The sequence below is a fragment of the Adiantum capillus-veneris genome, chromosome 20 (assembly GCF_014529385.1).
Source record: "Adiantum capillus-veneris isolate H3 chromosome 20, ASM1452938v2, whole genome shotgun sequence".
Taxonomy (NCBI): domain Eukaryota; kingdom Viridiplantae; phylum Streptophyta; class Polypodiopsida; order Polypodiales; family Pteridaceae; genus Adiantum; species Adiantum capillus-veneris.
The window spans coordinates 139027704-139045950 of record NC_140950.1 but is presented as its reverse complement, the minus strand read 5'-3'; the positions used below and the strand labels follow the sequence as shown (position 1 = coordinate 139045950).

The window sequence follows — 18247 nt, the reverse complement described above, 5'->3', positions numbered from 1 at the left end:
TAAGGTTTTGAATTTCCAAAATATACACTAAGTAAACGCATAAGTATAATTAGCATGGCTGACAATAACCAAGAGAGTAGAATGAACATTGATAACCTTGGTTTTGCACATGAAGGTGCTAATGATGATGCCCCCATGTTTATCAATTATCTTGTTACTAGGTTGCATCAAGCTATGGGAAACCCTACTTTGCAAGCCGAAGTTTCTGAACAACTTCGTGCTTATGGGATTTCCCTTCCTCTCCAAGAGGAGAGAGGGCTTAGGAGGCCTTTTGATGAGACCCCAAAGAAGACTCTCTCCCATATGAGAGAAGGAATCCAAAGAACAAGAAATTAATGAATCCCTAAGTTCCTCTGAAGATGTGTCTCCACAAAGATGGCAGTCTAGACGATCGCCAACTCCTCCCATGAGAAAACGGTCAACACATAGTCCTTCTCCTCGTCACTCCCAAAGGGAAGAGAGTAAACAAAGGAATAAAAGGTCAAGAAAGAGGTCATCCTCTTCTCCCTTCTTCTTCACCTTCCTCCTCTCCCGAAGAAAGCTATGGCTATTCTCCTAGAGAATACAAGAGAGGAGAACATCACAAATCATATCCTGCATGACGAACATCACAAAAGCTCAAAAAGTTCAAAGAGAAAGGAAAGAGTATCTCTTTTCTCACCTATGATGGCACCTTTGGTGCCACCGACAAAGTATTGGCCTTCATCCAGCAATTTGATGCGGCCTTTGGAGACGAGGGCTTCACCTCCAAGCTACGTCATGTAGTTATGCACTTCCAAAAATCTGCTCGTCAATGGTGGGCTAGCCTTCGAGGCAATGGTGAAGCCCCAAAGACATGGAAAAATCTAGGAGTCTCCATCATGAAGCAATTTCTTGCAAGAGCTACAAAGGACAAAGTACTTACCAAATGGTGCAGTTTGAAGCTTCTCTCACATAAGTCTATACACAAATATGTGGACAAGTTTTGGGATTTATATCTCAAGGCTACTGTCTTTCAAAAGATAGACTTTGCCAAGAAAAAGCAACAATTTGTGGAGGATTACTTGAAGAAATGGCTGAGTATGTCGACTCCCAATGGCTTGGTTCTATCAACGAAGTAATCCACCATACCTTGGTTTCTTCCCACATCAATTTCCAACAAGGGGCTAAATGGAATGTCAAACCCATGGAAAACAAAGACAAAAATTATGCAAAGGGGAAAACCAATGGCCAAAATTCTTCCCACGGCACTTCCTACAACAACAACTACAACAACGATAGGTCCAAGGAGAAGGGAGTTTACAAAGGTAAAACAAACTATGTCATGAAGGGCTTGAAGCTTTTTGCAAGGACCATAAGTGTTCTAAGTGTAGGGAGCAAGGACATGGCTATCGTTCTTGGCCCAAGAAAAATGCTCGTAATGAGACTTTTAGGGCTTCCATCATCGAAGCTCCAAAAGAGGCACTAGGAAGAGGATGGGGTCTAGGAGGGCCTCTTTATTTGCCATGAGCTTATGGAGGTGATCAAATTTTTGACAAATAGGTGTATCCCATGTGTGCAAGGATGGTGGGTGTGTAAGAGTGGTCAAAGGATACACTTTTTTCCCCAAAAAGGAGGTAGACAATTTTATGATTTTCGGTCTTCCATAACTCCCACATATGATCTACGATTTGAGCAGGGATCATAGATCTACAATCTACACATCGATCTCTTTCCATAGATATGCTACATGATATTGTTTTACCCACTAGATTTTAAATTTCCATTTTGGGGGGAAAATTAAAGGTGCCACGAGAAGCGTGTGCAAGTGCAAGTGGGAGAGCACAGAGAGAGAGAGAGAGAGAGAGAGAGAGAGAGAGAGAGAGAGAGAGAGAGAGAGAGAGAGAGAGAGACGTGCTTTGGGTGGAGTGGACAGTAAGTTATCCCATTGCAGCTCCTTATTCTATTGTATTAAAGAATAAGTGTATAATGGTTAAGTTAGTAGATGGGTTAGTAGTAACTGGGATGTCCGACCAATTGGCTTGAATCCCAACAAACTCCCACTTGAAGGCCAATGCAGCCCAAGGGACCAAGCGAGATAACCATACAGGCTCTTTACTTGCATATGACAATGCAACATACTCTGCTTCCGTAGTGGAAGATGACGTACAATCTTGAAGACATGACCTCCAAGATACTACTGCTCCAGCAAATATGAAGACATAGCCAGATGCCGATCTCCTATTGTTGACACAGCCCGCATAGTCTGCATCCGCCTAACCCATGATGGATGCATCACTATTCCCGAAGCGTAAACACCTGTCGATTGTACCTTTGAGGTACCTAAGAACGTGCTTCACTGCTTTCCAATGCTTGGTGCCAGGATTTGCCATATATCGGCTCACCACTCCCACTGCAAAAGCAATGTCTGGTAGCCAGATGTCGATCTCCTATTGTCGACACAACCCGCATAGTCTGCATCCACATAACCCACGATGGATGCATCACTATTCTCGAAGCGTAAACACCTGTTGACCGTACCTTTGAGGTACCTAAGAATGTGTTTCATTGATTCCCAATGCTTGCTGCCAGGATTTGCCATAAATCGGCTCACCACTCCCACTGCAAAAGCAATGTTTGGCCTTGTGGCCAACATAGCATACATGAGACTGTCCACTACCGAAGAATATGGTACCTTAACCATTTCAGCTCGCTTAGCATCAGATTTGGGTGCATCTTCCTTGCTGAGTTTCAAGAATTCCTGCATTGGGGTACTCAATGCTTTCCCCCCCTGCATATTGAAACGCTACAAAACTTTTTCAATGTATGTTTCCTGAGATAACTCAAGAATACCACGTTTGCGATCTCTTTTGATTCTCATTCCAAGAAAGTGTGTAGCATCCCCCAAATATTTCATTGCAGAATTATTGCTAAGTGTTTTCTTCAAGTTGGCAATTTTTGCAATGGATTTCCCAGTTATAAGCATGTCATCAACATAGAAAACTAGAATGATCATCGAGCCATCATCTAGCTTTCTTGCGTACAAGCAGTGATCCTCTTCGATCCTTTTATATCCTTGAGACCTCATACATGCATCAAATTTATGATACCATTGTCTTGAACCCTGCTTTAAGCCATAAAGTGCCTTTTTGAGCTTACATACTAGCTCCTCACAAGATGCGTTCTCCTGAACAAACCCTTCAGGGTGCTGCATGTAAACATCCTCATCGAGATCCCCATGAAGAAATGATGTCTTCACATCCATTTGGACAAGTTCCATGTCCTCAATCGCTACAAGACCAAGTACGGTTCTAAGCGTTATCATCTTGACTACAGGCGAGAAGATTTCATCAAAATCGACTCCCTTTTGCTGCTTGAACCCTTTGGCTACTAGTCTAGCCTTGTACTTTGGATTTGGATCACCTGAGGTAAACTTCTTCTTGTAAACCCATTTGCAAGGTAAAGCTTTCGCATCATTTGGCAGTTCTACCAAGTCCCAAGTGTCATTAGCCAGAATCGAGTTATACTCAGATTCCATAGCCTACTCCCACTTCACCACATCATCCGTCATCATGGCTTCTTGGTAGCAGCTTGGCTCACCGCAATCGGTCAACATGTTGTAATCAAGACCTGGCTCGAAACATGCAGGTGGACGAGAGACTCTAGTAGACCATCTCACTCCTTGAACATTGCTATCTGCTCCCTTTGGAGCAATGCTAGTGGAAGGTACATCACTAGCCCAATGAGTTGATTTCACTGTCTCTGAGGCACTCTCCGAATCTCTATTTCCTTGATAGGTTGTTTGTGCATCTTTGACTCATTGAAGATCACATCTGATCTACGGATGACTCGATGAGATTCCGAGTGCTAGAGACGATATCCCATCTCTCCATCTGCACCATATCCAATGAAAATGCATTTTTGTGACTTTGGCTCTAACTTCTGTCGAAGTTGTTTAGGCACATGAGCATAAGCTTCACAACCAAAAACACATAGATGGTCATAGTGGGGCTTATGTTTAGACCATAAATCTTCTGGAATCTCATAATTCAATGGCGTACTAGGCGAACGATTTATAATGTGCACTACGGTCAAGACGGCTTCTTCCCAAAAGCCTTGTGTGAGATTTTCTCTAGAAAGCATGGTTGTGACTCTTTTCTGAATTGTATGATTCATGCACTCAACAAATCCATTTTGATATGGTGTGTATGGTGCAGTAAACTACCTTTTAATCCCCCTTTTAGCACAGAAATTTTCGAACTCCTTGGAGACATACTCTTTACCGTTGTCAGTCTGCAACCTCTTGAGTTTCTTGCCAGACTGATTCTCAACGACTGCTAAAAAATTTTGGAACACAGGGAGAACTTGATCCTTATGTTTCAAAGGATATGCCCACACCTTTCAAGTAGAGTCATCTATGCATGTCACAAAATAGCTGCCCCCCCCTAAAGATTGGTTGACATAGGACCACAAACATCACTATGTACTAAATCTAGAGGTTCAACTCGCTTTTGACCCAATGGTAAGTGCACGGATCTAGTCTGTTTTCCATAGATACATTGCTCACAAACAAGAAATCCAACATAAGACAAGATAGGTAAATAGCCAAAACGAGTCAGAGTTCTCATTCCTTTTTTGCTAATATGACCTAGCCGGCAATGCCACAACTCAGTAGACGGTAGCTCGGCTATAGATTACACTCCCAAATAAAGAGGCCCTCCTAGACCCCATTCTCTTCCTAATGGATGCTCATTGCAAAGGATCATCTCTCTCCTATGCTTGGGAAAAGGTAAGGGAGCATGATGCCTTCGTCTTGTTTGACCCTGGCTCTACTCACAATTTCATATCCACGAAGTTGCACTAAGTTGGCCGTTCAAGCTTTCGAGATGGGAGGAGTTGGCTACTAAGTTGTCCATTCAAGCTTTCAAGATGGGAGATATTGTAACGACTGACACAACTTTCAAGGGACAGCAAGCCTCCGTTACTCCCTTGATTGGGCAGTTGAGGCTTCTTGTCCAAAGCTATATCAACAAAGAGACTTTTTCATCTCTCCTCTCCACCATGAGGCTGCTATCCTAGGGGCCCCATGGTCTAATCACATGGCTGCCAACATGAAGTTCCCTGAAAGGAGAATCTATTTCACCTACAGAGGAAGGAACATGTATATAGATGATGCTAATGAGTCTGGTCGTACTATATCACTTGTAAATTCACCAACTTTTGATAAGTCAATAAAAAGCTCGATTTCTGTGTGCATGATTTTTGTCAAAGAATCCACTAATGACGCTAATGGTTTATCAAATGAAAATGGTAGGAATCAAGAAGAGTTAGACTTGTCTACTTTTCTAAATGGATTCCAAGATGTTTTCATCGATGATATCCCTATGGACTTACCTCCAAAATGACCATCGAATTGAGATCCTACCAAGAAGCTCACCGCCTAACAAACCTCCTTATCGAGTTTCCCAAGCTCAACAAGAGGAGATCATGAGGCAAGTACAAGAATTGGTAGACAAAGGGATGGTAAGGCCTAGCTCCTCTGCCTTAGTTCCCCAGTCCTTTTAGTGGAAAAGAAAGATGGTACATACCGTATGTGTGTGGACTATCGAGCACTAAACCATATCACTATCAAAAACAAATTTTATGTGCCTTGGGTAGAAGATCTGTTTGATAAACTACAAGGCTCTACCTACTTCAGTAGGATTGACCTAAGAAGTGGCTATCATCAAATAAGGATAGTGGATGAAGATATCCTAAAGAATGTGTTTCGTACAACATTTGGTCTTTATGAATATCTAGTCATGCCTTTTGGCTTGACCAATGCACTAGCCACATTCAATTGTTTGATGGAGAAAATATTTAGATCCTACCACAAGTTCACTGGAGTGTTCTTTGATGATATCATCATCTACTCCAAGTCCTTGGAGGAACACAAGCAACATCTCCAAGTGATTTTTCAAGCATTGAGGAAGAACAAGCTCTTTCTCAACCAAAAGAAAAGTGAATTTTTCTTTCAAGAGATTCAATACTTAGGTCATATTATTTCTCAAGATGGTGTCTGTATGGATCCATCGAAGTTAGAGGTAATAAAAGCATGGCCTAATCCAAAGAATCTACACGAGCTAAGAAGCTTTATTGCTATGTGTGTATACTATAGACCCTTCATAGTAAAATTTTCTCAAATAGCAGGACCATTACATGACTTAACAAAGAAGAACGTTAACTATTCATGGACTGCTAAGGAGCAAAAAGCTTTTGACAAGCTCAAAGAGAAGCTTACCTCTCAACCAGTCCTCATGCTTTCGGATCTCTCAAAGCCATTTGAGGTCCAATGTCATGCTTGTGGTGATTTTCTTGGAGCAGTCTTGCTTCAAGAAGGGCATATCATAGCATATAAGAGCTGAAGGCTCAATTCGGATGAACAAGTGTCTTGGGCATTTATGAGAAAGAGCTTCTTGTTGTTCTGCATGTCCTAGACACATGGAAGCACTATTTATTGGGGACTCCATTCATTTTACAAATAGACCACCAAAGTCTCAAGTACTTCATGACACAAACAAAGCTTTCCAACAAACAAATGAGGTGGGAAAATTTTCTTTTGTAATTTTATTTTCATATTTCTCACATTGTTGGTAAGCACAATCAAGTGGCTGATGCACTTTCACAATGACCAAAAATCAATGCGATGTCTATAGCAACTCTCAAAGATCTATCTTCTATGATAGATGAGTATGGTATTGACCCTGACTTTAAAGATGTAATGTCAGCCCTTGCTTTGGGGAAGAAAGATGAACCATTCACCTTGCAGGATGGTTATCTTCACATTGGCAATAGGCTATCGAAAGGCCCATAGGAGAAGATAAGTTAATTGTTTGCCTCAATCGAAAGTTAAGGGCCCGTCGTTTGCAGGATGGTTATCTTCTCCTACGCGCCATCAAAAGTATTATGCTAAATTAGCAAAAAGATACTATGGTCCTTTTCAAATTTTGAATCCAATCAATGACATGGATTATCAACTCAAGTTGCCCAACCATTGGCTCATACACAATGATTTTCATGTGAGCCTACTTAAGCCCTACAAAGAAGAGCCACCAATAGAACCAATTATTAAACACCCTCCAAAAATCGAAGACCAATAATAGGTGCTCAAAGATAAACTCTCAAGAGGCATCAATGTTTCCATGCTTGATTGACTAAGTGCTTGAAGTATTCAATTCAAACCAAATGACTTAATAAGCATAAAAGACATGGCCCTCATGATGTGCTTGAATGCTATTGGATAGGTTTTAAAGGGGTCCAATGAGAGTTTAGATACATAAAAATAAATAATTAAGTTCTTTCTCTCAAAAAGAAAAAAAGAGGACACGTGTCCAAATGAATTAATTAAATAATACGAGAGAGAGAGAGAGAGAGAGAGGTGGACCAAGCAAGAGAGAGAGGTATACTCTCCCACACACACACACACACATTCTCTCATTGTGTGGAGTACAAAGTACAAGAGCTCCATCTCCTTCTCCAAGCTTGTTGAGAAGTGGAGAGCCTACACCAACACTCTGGGCTATGGAATGCAAATCTAACCAAGAGCCATGCTTCAATGCTTAAGCTTGCCATATTCTTCATCTTCATTACTATGCTATTATACTATGCTAAGCAAGAAGAGTGATGATAAGTGAGGAACTATTTCTTTCTTCTATGGACGATTCTTCTTTCACTTCCGTGCCCTCATTCCCTGCTAGCTCTCTCCACCTTCGAAGGTGTTTGAGGCCTTGGGATTGAGGCTTGGGATAGTTAATGCTTTTTGCAAAGTTTATGTTATGCTCATGATGCATGAAGCTTTCCATCTTCATAGCATCACAAAGGTCACAAGGAGCAAAAAGATTGTATTGTAACAATTCCTCTTGATGGGAGAATCTATAATGCAAACGCCTTTTGGAGGGGGGACCGGCTCCAAGTAAATCCGGTCCTCAACTATTTTCATGTTCTCCAATACTCTCTTTCTTGAAAAAGTATTGTTCATGCCAAGTTTATTAAGTACCATGTTCATGTTGCTACCATCAATTAAGTTCACCATCTATGATCTCAAAGTAATCTCACAAAAATGCTCACTCTAATTCTCTTAATTCCGCTATTCTCAAAGTTCATAGGCCATTTCCATTACATTATGTATCAAACTTGACAACTTCTGGATTTCCTTGGGTCATAAGTCTCTAAGTACTAGCAAAAGTCTGGTAAGAATCTAGCAAAGCATCAAGAACAGTCTCCACAAGGGAACTGTAAAAAATGACGTCGCCTGTAGAAATAATTTGCTTATTAATATCCTTGATACTAGCAAGAAAAGTGTCCATTTCATCTTCCTCATGCATAATCTTTTACTCTAGCTCTTTACGCAACAATGCAATTTTAGTCTCATTGCGATTTGCATAAAGACCAATCAGAACATCCCAAGCTTGTTTTGCAGATTTTGTTGAACGAATGTGAGGAGCAATAGTGCGCTTCACAGATAACGCAATCAATGCATGAGCTTGTGCATCTCTGACATCCCAACAAGCATGCTCAGTCGTAGGCAAAACAGCCCTAGCACCAGCAACCCTACCACTACCAAAACTTGCAACATCCTCAACATCGCCTACATCCTCAGAACCAAGACGTACATCAATGCCCTGCAGAACATTCCAAACGCCCTTTGACACAAGTACATGTTGCATCATATAAGCCCACATTGGAACATTGTCCTCATCCAATTTATCTTCAGCAGCAAACATCTTGAGCACATCTGTGTTGTTGTCAGCCATGGCGAATGCCTGCACCTAATGTGAAAACTGCCCGAAAAGAGGAGAAACAAATCGGGACCAACACGTGCTATGTAGCACAACCGGTAGAAGACTGTAAGGTACCTGTATCACAGATAAAAATTCTACACAAAATTACAAAATTGCTTGCACAATATTGCATGTAGTGGAAACAGAGGCCGAAATGAGCCCAAATGGAAAGTTTGAGTAGACGAGGCTCCACAAGCTCACCCGAAGTGTTTCTGGACGTGCTGACGCTCACAAAATCTCACTAAAATTTGAGAAAGTGAGTAGGTGTGGTGCTGGCGATGTTGACAACTAAGCTCGGGAGAACGCAACCTGCTTTGATACCTATTGTTGGCAATAGGGTTGCAAGGAAACACACACAGCTTGGAGAAGACGAAGGAAGCTCAAGGCACACAACAGAGAGTAGTATTGCAATGGAAAGATATGATGGACCTAGAGTGACGGGAGTATATACAATGCACGGGGGAAAAAACCTCCTAGTGAGGGAAAAAATACCCCGGCAGTCCTAAGTGCTCACACACATCACTACCAGATGTATATGGTAACAATTCTGTCATGACCTCGAATTTTACAGTTGTTTCCTTTTTTCTATGCATAGCAAGAAGCAACTTGCATGTACCTATTTAACTAGAAGGGACTACTCATAATGCTTGGCTTGACTTGCTTGAGGAGCTGAAATGTATCCTTCCTTGCAACCCCTTTCCTATTTGAAGGTGAGGAATTTCTATCCCTCATTGAGCCTTGTGAGTTTTGGTCTTTTATGGCTGCCAAGCAAAGAAAATGTGAGAGTTTGAGGAGTTGATGCTTTGGTAATAAGTAAAGGGGAATGATTGAAGAACTTGGGACTGCTTATTTTCTTGGTGTTAAGAAGCATGGGCTCTATTCATCCTAGCAAGTGACAAAACACTTTTAGGTAGATCATTCCTACTTCATTAAGAATTGTAGTCATAAAGGTCAATCATATAAAAAATCAGTAAGAAATTAGAAGCTAGACATCACAGCTTTTTAGTTTTTATAAAAATCACAATGCTAGGACCATTACTAGTAAGACCATCAAGTACCTTTTGAGAAAACTAGTGAGATAATTAGCTAGCTACCCAATTCTAACCAAGTGAACAGAACCACTCAAGCCATGAAACTATGTACTCCTTATCATCCTTACACCAAAACCCCAAGGAAATGCAATAAAAAAGCCAACATACCATTGTATATAGGCCACAACAAGTAGGCAAGCCACTTCCAAAATCCACTTTAAGAGACATTCAATGAGATAAGAGAATATCCCACGAAGTGATAGACCATTTGAGTAAAGTGCCCCCACTTTATCAACAACTGCAACAAAAAATTATCAAAACAAGTACTCCACTCACTGTGTACACTTTTGAAAATGTATGTAGAAGTATACCAAGATTTTCAATACTTAGCCTAAAGACCATTACCCAACCAATCCACTAAATGGAATCCAATGGCATTTAGTGAAGCTTCTAGTGTATCCTATCAGGAATAAGAACCAATACCATCCAAGTTCTCCAGTTCTTCAAAAAAATACCACTAGCAAAAGAAAACCAAGAGGCCAATGCAATGAGCTTAAGTCTCAACCAACACAATTCTCAGCCCAAAAAATAGTATGATATCTTTTATAGACAGCGAATCAATTAGATAATGTAGTTATATCAATTAAACAGAAAAAGTCAAAGATCATTGATTGAAATTACTTGATCAGTGTCAACCAAGCTTAAGCAAGGGAACACCCTCCATTATTAGTACTTAGTCTAAGAAGACTAAGATCACAAGGCAACAACCAAAGATAGCACTAGCTAAATATTCCAATATATTCTTAAGGCACAGTAAACTATAGCTAATTAGTATGGCCAACCATTTTAGTGAAACAAGTAAAGACATGTGAGTCCATAACCTTATTGTGTTGAATTTTGAGTAGTGAATACTCTAGCTGGTGGGTGGCTTGATTTAATTGGTATTATCTCTTGGCTGGTTGATATTTTTTATAAGGTTGGTTCCTAAAATAAGTATAGAGACTCTTTTCAAGTTGATGGTTAAAAAATATTCATTTTGATGATTGGCATGATATACCTGGTCTTATCTCAATACTTGCTCCTAGAATAGGAGCAAGAGAATAGGTTATATCTTGCTCTAAATATGTACTATCAGTGCTCTAAATAGTACGGAGTTCCTGATTCTCTCTACCATTGCCTCACCTTGGGAGTCTCCACCCTCACTTTTCACCATCGATTTCAGAATCATTTCTCTGATATGATTTTCTAGCCTTATTACTTGGAAGGTTGTAAAGACACATATCTTGAATAGATATGTCTTCCGAAAGTGGCACGGATCTCACTTTTTTCTAGCCGCAAAGCTAGACAGGTGATATATGAGCAGCCCCTTAGTTGTTTTACAAGGTTGGTTTATATTACTCTACTTTGCTTGATGGATTACACTACCTGGTGCTATTCTTGGAATTTTTGATGGTACAAGGGAAGATCTCATATCAAGACTCTTCTGGACTCTTTAAACTTGACCTTGACTTTTGAAGCTCAGAGCATCACTAATGGGGATTCTTTGATCACGATTGAACTGCTAATGGTTTATATAGGGTGGTTAGCTGGTTGATTGTTTGATCTTAAAACACTAATTTGGATGTAAAACACTTGGACTTCATTATGAGTTGCATAAATAAGTTCCAAGCTTCTTTGGATGGCCAAATCCCTAGCTGCTCAAATTTTGAATGGTTCGCGCATGGAACTCATTGGATTTTGAGGATGGTGGAAAAGGATTCAAAACACAACACTTTTAAAGAAAAATGAAAACCTTTGAATAATTATATGGTTATTTTAAAGTAAAAGAGGGAAATTAGGTGAAAGCCCTGCATACACTTGTACTGAAATGTAGAATCAATTTTGTACAAACCACCTTCCTAATGTCTAAAGCCAGTTGCCTTTTGAACAAAATGTTAATTTTGTGTGTAAGTAGTATCTTAATACAACACACGCTCACTTGATCGCTTAGTCACACTCACAATGAGGGTAGTGGCACAATGGAGTTCCATGAACATATCCCACAATCATTAGTTAATCAACAAACAACCAATTAGTATGTGGCTACACTTAAAAGAAGACTAATTAGAGAGGGTTATGACAGTGATTAAGAAGTGCTAATCATGTTGGTGGATCTGATACCACTTGTTGGTATCAATGGCTATGATGGGAGTAGCAAAATTCATCTTCTTCTTCATCCATGAGCTATTGGATTATGGAGCAATCCATTTCCTTAATCAAAGGGCTCCTAGGTTCATATGTAGCCTCAATAAGATATGTTAGCGCATTGTATGTTCTCCCAAAAATCCTAGAGGGTGCCATAAAAAAATATACAAATCTATGACAATTCATTAAATAAGAAATTTGTAATCCATTAGATGAGGGCATTTTAGTCGGGTTGGGATTGCAAGGCTATTTACTCTTTTGCACGAAGCAATAAGCAAAAACCACCTCCCCACCTACAATAGTGCCAACAAAGAAGCTAAAAGACCATCATGACTCTCTCTCTCTCTCTCTCTCTCTCTCTCTCTCTCCTTACAGAAATTTGTGAGAGCTAGGAAAGAGAAGCTCCACTACATCTCTCTTAAGATGAGCAGAAAAAGGGATTTTCATCAAGCAAAGAAAATGACCTTTCCTTGGATGCTTCTTCTCATTGGTTCAATGTAGAGGTGACATACATAATCGTACCACATGAGTGTTGTTTGATTGCTTCTATTTGGCAACCAATTATAAGCCCTCATGAGTTGGTGTGGATGCATGGTACAATATTGACAATGGGGATATTCATAATTTTCTAAACAAGAACGCATTACCCCGGACAAGGCTAGTACAAGGTTTGTTCCATGTGTAAAGGTTTGCAAGAAAATTACATCATGAACAATGAACAACTTAAGGGTCTGCGTCGAACCAATGATATATAGTGTTTAAAAATACATGAGGTGCATTTCCTTGGTTGACTGACTCTACTGAGTACTTGAAGAACTGAGCCCAGCTTGACTCTCCTAGACCCGCATATACCCTTGTGCTATAAACATGCCACAAGAATCGACCCGCATGGCTGATGTCTCACGTTTCAAGGGCATCTCAAAAGTCATGCTAGTTTCCATTTTTGGGGCCAAAGAGCCCAATCCGACTATATATTGAGAATATTAGAGAGAGTGAAAAAAGAACACTACTTACTGATCACACAACTTAATTGTAGCAATCTTGCAGATTCAAGGTTTTCCGTGTGCTAGCTAGGAGTTTGGTAAACTAACAAATCAAAATTCAATGGTACTCCTCAAATGAAGAAGGAACTTTTGGAAGAGTGATGCACTTACCTAAACAAAAGAGAGAACGTCTTTGAACCTCATGCAACCAATGGAGTTCAACTCTCACCATCGAGAGAGAAACCTCAATTTAGCACTGTCGAGCTTTAATTTCATTAAAATGTCTTGTGCGACTTAGCTCCAAGACTACTAAACGTTTCTTTTACCATCCACAGTCTAGTTGTTGCACCATGTTCAAGTCTCCTAAAATGATAACCGTGTCTTCACTCAACTTCTTCCAGAGGTGGAAGACATCCCTCGGCAGCATAAATAGTTCTTCTCTACTCAGAAGACTAAAGGTAGCACCTAGCACAGAAAGCCTCTATTTCTCAAGAGTGTTGCTGGGTTATCCTCAGTGTGGTGCTATCATCAGTACGATTAGGCCTCCACAATTTCGAAAAACTAAAAAAAATCCTTTCAAGACATTAAAAATGCAGAAGTGGAGGGTAATACTCTTGAAATTGGAAAGTTGAAAGACTTTTGTATTCTATTTAACGAGGTGGTGGCCTTGTTTGCATGCAATTGGCATGTCTTCATACTTTTGCTTTCAACTTCTTCCTATGTTTTCTTCTCCTGACACATCCATTAGCAAGACTTCTTGTCATAGTTAACATACAAGCAACATACACCGCCAATTACACACTCTATCCTTGGACTTGCTCTTCAACAAGCCATTCCAATTTGATAAAATAGTTGTATACCGCCCATATTCCAGTGGAGCAAATGGTTAACGAGTGTGAGACTATGCTTTGTGACAAAGTATCACGACTGACCCCTGTTCCAACTCACATTTAAAGGGACACTGCTCATAACCGTCTAGCATTGCAGAAGAACAAATGCTGTACAGTATTGAGAATGCCTCTTCTGTAAGGACATTATAGGCACAAGTGGACAAAATAGGCATATGGTAAGTTCCTTTCCTAGTGTGCACTTGCATAAAATTAGCAAATATTGCATCAGACTTTTTTCAAGAAATGCGCTCCATAATTATCACATTGTACGTTTTAGCTACAAAGCACCTTGATCAGACTTGAGCTGTGCCACCATGTGCATGCTTGTGTAGCATGTAGAGAGAAGTGATCCCTCCATTGCTTGAATGTGTGCTCTCTTGAGCCTAAGTTTCCCAAATCACAACTGCATTTCTACCTTGAACTAACCACTTTCGTGCATAAAGTAGGAGAAACCCCTAAATCCATTCTTTAGTATTAATTTTTTATGGTGGACGCCATAGCCGACTTTGACTCAAAAGAACAAGAACTACTTACCATGGATAATGAAAATGGTTATGTACAACAGACAATGCCGCTTGTATTTATATAATTATATAATGGACTCCAGTCTAGGGTTTAGAAGGAAGTGCAATCAAAGAAGCCCCACTCTTTCTCTCTTGCACTCACACAATTTCTTACTCTGTGCTCCGTACGACAAAAGATAACCTGTGTATTGATAACAACGTAACAAAGGCTATCCATCCTCACTCTTTTGAGACCGAGTCTTAGTCATGATGTAAATAGCAACCCGCTGACTTCTAAACTCCGAGTGCCACTGAGATTGTGGGACTCTCCACACGAGAAAGTCCTTCAAGCTCAACTCCAAAAAATATTCCAATATAGAATCTGCAAAAACCACTGACATGTTATATTTTCCTGTGCGAGCGCGCAAGCGCATGCTTGTGGCTGTGAGACCTGTGCATGAGGGTGTGAAACGAAGGCATTGTAACCTCATAAGACTTCTCGTGAAGAGCTCTCTGAGAGTTATGTGACAAAGGAGCACTAAACTAGACTCGCCATCCAACCATGGGAGTCCCATGCATAAATAGTCATGGACTGGGCTGTTCACACTTGGTCAGTAACTGGCCAAGCATGATCCAAGCCATGGTGTGCCGGGCTGAACACCTCTAAGGCCATCTATGGCATCCTAACAATCCCATGTCTGTGCCTAGAGGAGCCAAGCAACATGCCCAAATTCATGTTCACAGAAAAGTGCAAGCAATACGCCTACAAACAAAGAGCAAGCTACATACCGACCTGACCTTGTTGAGATGTACCTAGAGGAAAAGGATTGTACCAAAACCACATACCATTGCGTAACTCAGCAGCCAAAATTACTGTTGAAGAACTGCCACACAAAGACTGCAGAGTGCACAGCAGCTCATCAACAATATCTTCACTGTACACCACATCTGAAGCAAGAACTGGAAAATAAAAAAACTTTGTTAGGTCATCAAAACAGGTCTTTTAGATCGTGTTACGAGCAACTACAACCACGCAAAATCAAGTGAAAAGTAACGTATCCACAATGCGTGAGAAACCTTTTTGCCACCCTCAACAATCTCAAAAGGTGCATTGTCTATTGACGAATGCAACGTATTGTTGTACGCATACTCAAGCATCTGTTCCCACTTGCCCTTATTATCTGACACATAGCATTTTAGCAGATTTAAGATAGTAGAATTAGCCTCTTTTGACTGTCCATCAGTTTGTGGATGAAATGAGGATGAAAACTTGAGCGTAGTGCCCATGTTTTCAAACAAGCCTCTCCAAAACAGGCTAGTCATACGAGGGTCACGATCACTAACAATAGACTGTGGCATACCATGGTACTTGAACACATTGTACATGAACAACCGTGCCATCTGGTCAGATTTTATCTTCTTCCTGGCAGGAATAAAATGGGCCTGCTTGTTGAACTTGCAAATAAGGGTCCATATACCATCATTCCCTGTCGGCGTTCTTGGAACAAAGATAAAATCCATATCAATGCTTTCCCATGGCTTATCTGGAATAGACAGTGGTTGTAACCCTGGTGCCTTTTGTCTCTCAAACTTGACCTTTTGGAAATTCACGCATGCTCGCACAAAGGCATCTACATCTCTTCTCAAATTAGGCCAATAAAAGAATTTCTAGACCGCTTTCATTGTCACATCTATACCACGATGCCTTGCATACGGTGGGACATGGCTTTCTACCATAACCCTATATCGCAATGGTCTAGTGACAAATAGACTGCCATGCATCATCATAGAACCATCCTTGAGGAGATAATGTTCATGGCGTTGTCCCTCTAACAACTATTCAAAGAACCTTGCAAAATCTTCATCGATCGCATACTGTTCCCTCATGTCATCAAGCTCATGATGATAAGGAATTGACATCTGAAATTTGTGGCTTTCTGGATAACGGGACCATGAAACCAACCCGTAGGGGGTAGACTTTAGCTCTCACCCGATCTTTACTTAAACTTCATGACACAAAGGAACTTCATTAGTAAATCTATGATTGGAGCTTAACACTTCAAACGAACACACGGCTTGGTAGCTAGAGTCCTTCCAAGCAGACAGAGACACCCTGTAGGCCTCAAAGACTAGCGCCCTTTTCAGTATGTCTTGGTGAAACCGACCACAGGGTCTCCAATTTCTGGAAGACCGTTTGCCAAAAATTGCCTGTAATTTTTGGATCACGATCATTGACAATTTCATTGGGCAAACCATATAATTTGTATGAGTGTTCCACAAAAAGTTGGGCTAACCCGTGGCTCTTTATGGTGGGACGTGTCACGAGGACGTGGCAACTGCTAAACTTAGTTGTTGGTTTCTTTCCAATGATTTTTGTTTGATTTTTGAAACTCTCTTTTTTGAATTTGCAAATGGTCGGACATTGTGGCCAATGTGAATGGTAGCTTCACCAGCAGACGGGAAGTTGGTCGGCACTGGAACTCGTATAGTAAAAGGATGTTTAGGCTCAGTTCAAAGTCATTTAGGTCCCCTCGCCGCACTTAATAAGTAGGTGGATGCTAGGAAACCAACTCCATAGAGGCACAGTGACAAGGTGGGGTCACCTAGAGAAAATCACCTAAGAACTCGGCTACATTGCATTTTTGGATGTGGTCCCAGTAGTGAAAGATGGTCGGATAAGAGTCCAATGGAAGCATCTCCTAAAATTTAGGGAACTTCTATTTTGCGCCATGAAATATGTTTGCGTCATTGGCTCCGGAATGACAAGAGGAACATTTCATTACTCTGCCGCTAAGTCAACTGAGCAACCGGTTGAGATATTTTTAGACCAAAAGGTCCAAAGCGAGGAATTAATGCATAAGTGCCACTTGGCACATCTTTGGGCATTTTCCAACTTAAGAAAGAGAGAAGCATTAAAACAAAACGTGGGCTGCATTTTTCAACCATATGGTAGATTGTTGCAGGTACCAAAGCTACTGTGTGCTTGCCTACCCTCTATGTACAGTGAAGTGCAAGAACTGAAGCCTTGCACAGCAATCACTGCTCTCTCTCCCCCCTCCGTACAGTTATGTGATGCCCCACAAGAGGGCTCTTCATTTGACCTATGTATAGTTGTGTGGGTTCATGCGCGATTGCTGAGGCAAGAGCCTCTTGCACAGGTACTAGATTAGCTAGTTGCTAATCGGAGTCCAAAACAGGGAAATACAACCTGCTGTGTATTTTTGCAGGTTTAGGGTTTTCGCCCTAAACGGTTCCTAATACCTCAAGGAGGTCCGGGGATGGGAGGGGACGCTCTACAGGTAATTCAACGCATTTTTAGGGCAGAAAACAGAGAATGCAGCGTGCTGCAGATTCTTGCCAGGTTTTGCAAAGTGTCTGTATGCGTCAGGAAAGTCATTTATTGCATGGGGATATTGTCTGTGAAGCGTCCTAGTACAGTTATGCTACCGAAATCGGGCCAAAACAGGTCAATTTCAGCCCCGATTATGTGGGACAGCTCGTAGGAAATCACAGGTTTTATTCCCTCTTTGAATACAATAAAGAAATACCGAAAGGGGCGTCAATCTTTGGGGCCAACAAGTGTCGGCGTCTGCTTGGTAACGCTCTAGCTTCCAAGCCGTGTGTGTGCTTAAGTGTTAATGTAACAGACTTGGACACTCCAAGTCAAGAATCAATCACCACAGCACCAAATAACCACTTCAAAACAATTCACAGATCACAATAGATTTTGCACTGGCCCGGCGGAGTTCCGTGCCTAGAGATATTGGCCCCAAAGACTACCGCCCCTTTCGGTATTCTTTATGTATTAATCACTCTCAAAGTACAAGAGAGCGGTTATGGTTTCACTCTCAGACTCTGCGTCCAGATGCTCTGCAGAGT

At 41.0% G+C, this 18247-nt stretch overlaps 1 protein-coding gene across 1 annotated transcript in view; it reads right to left on the bottom strand.

Moving 5' to 3' along the window:
- Positions 1 to 14383: 14383 nt before the first annotated feature.
- LOC147433303 (uncharacterized) overlaps positions 14384 to 18247 on the bottom strand; it is a 117735-nt gene continuing 113871 nt past the window's right edge. Inside the window, exons 5-6 of the mRNA XM_086491742.1 lie at positions 15215 to 15328; positions 14384 to 14750 (exon numbers count right to left, since the gene is read on the bottom strand). Coding sequence (XP_086347868.1) covers positions 14599 to 14750; positions 15215 to 15328 — 266 coding nt within the window. The 3' untranslated portion in view covers positions 14384 to 14598. The remainder of the gene's footprint in view (positions 14751 to 15214; positions 15329 to 18247) is intronic.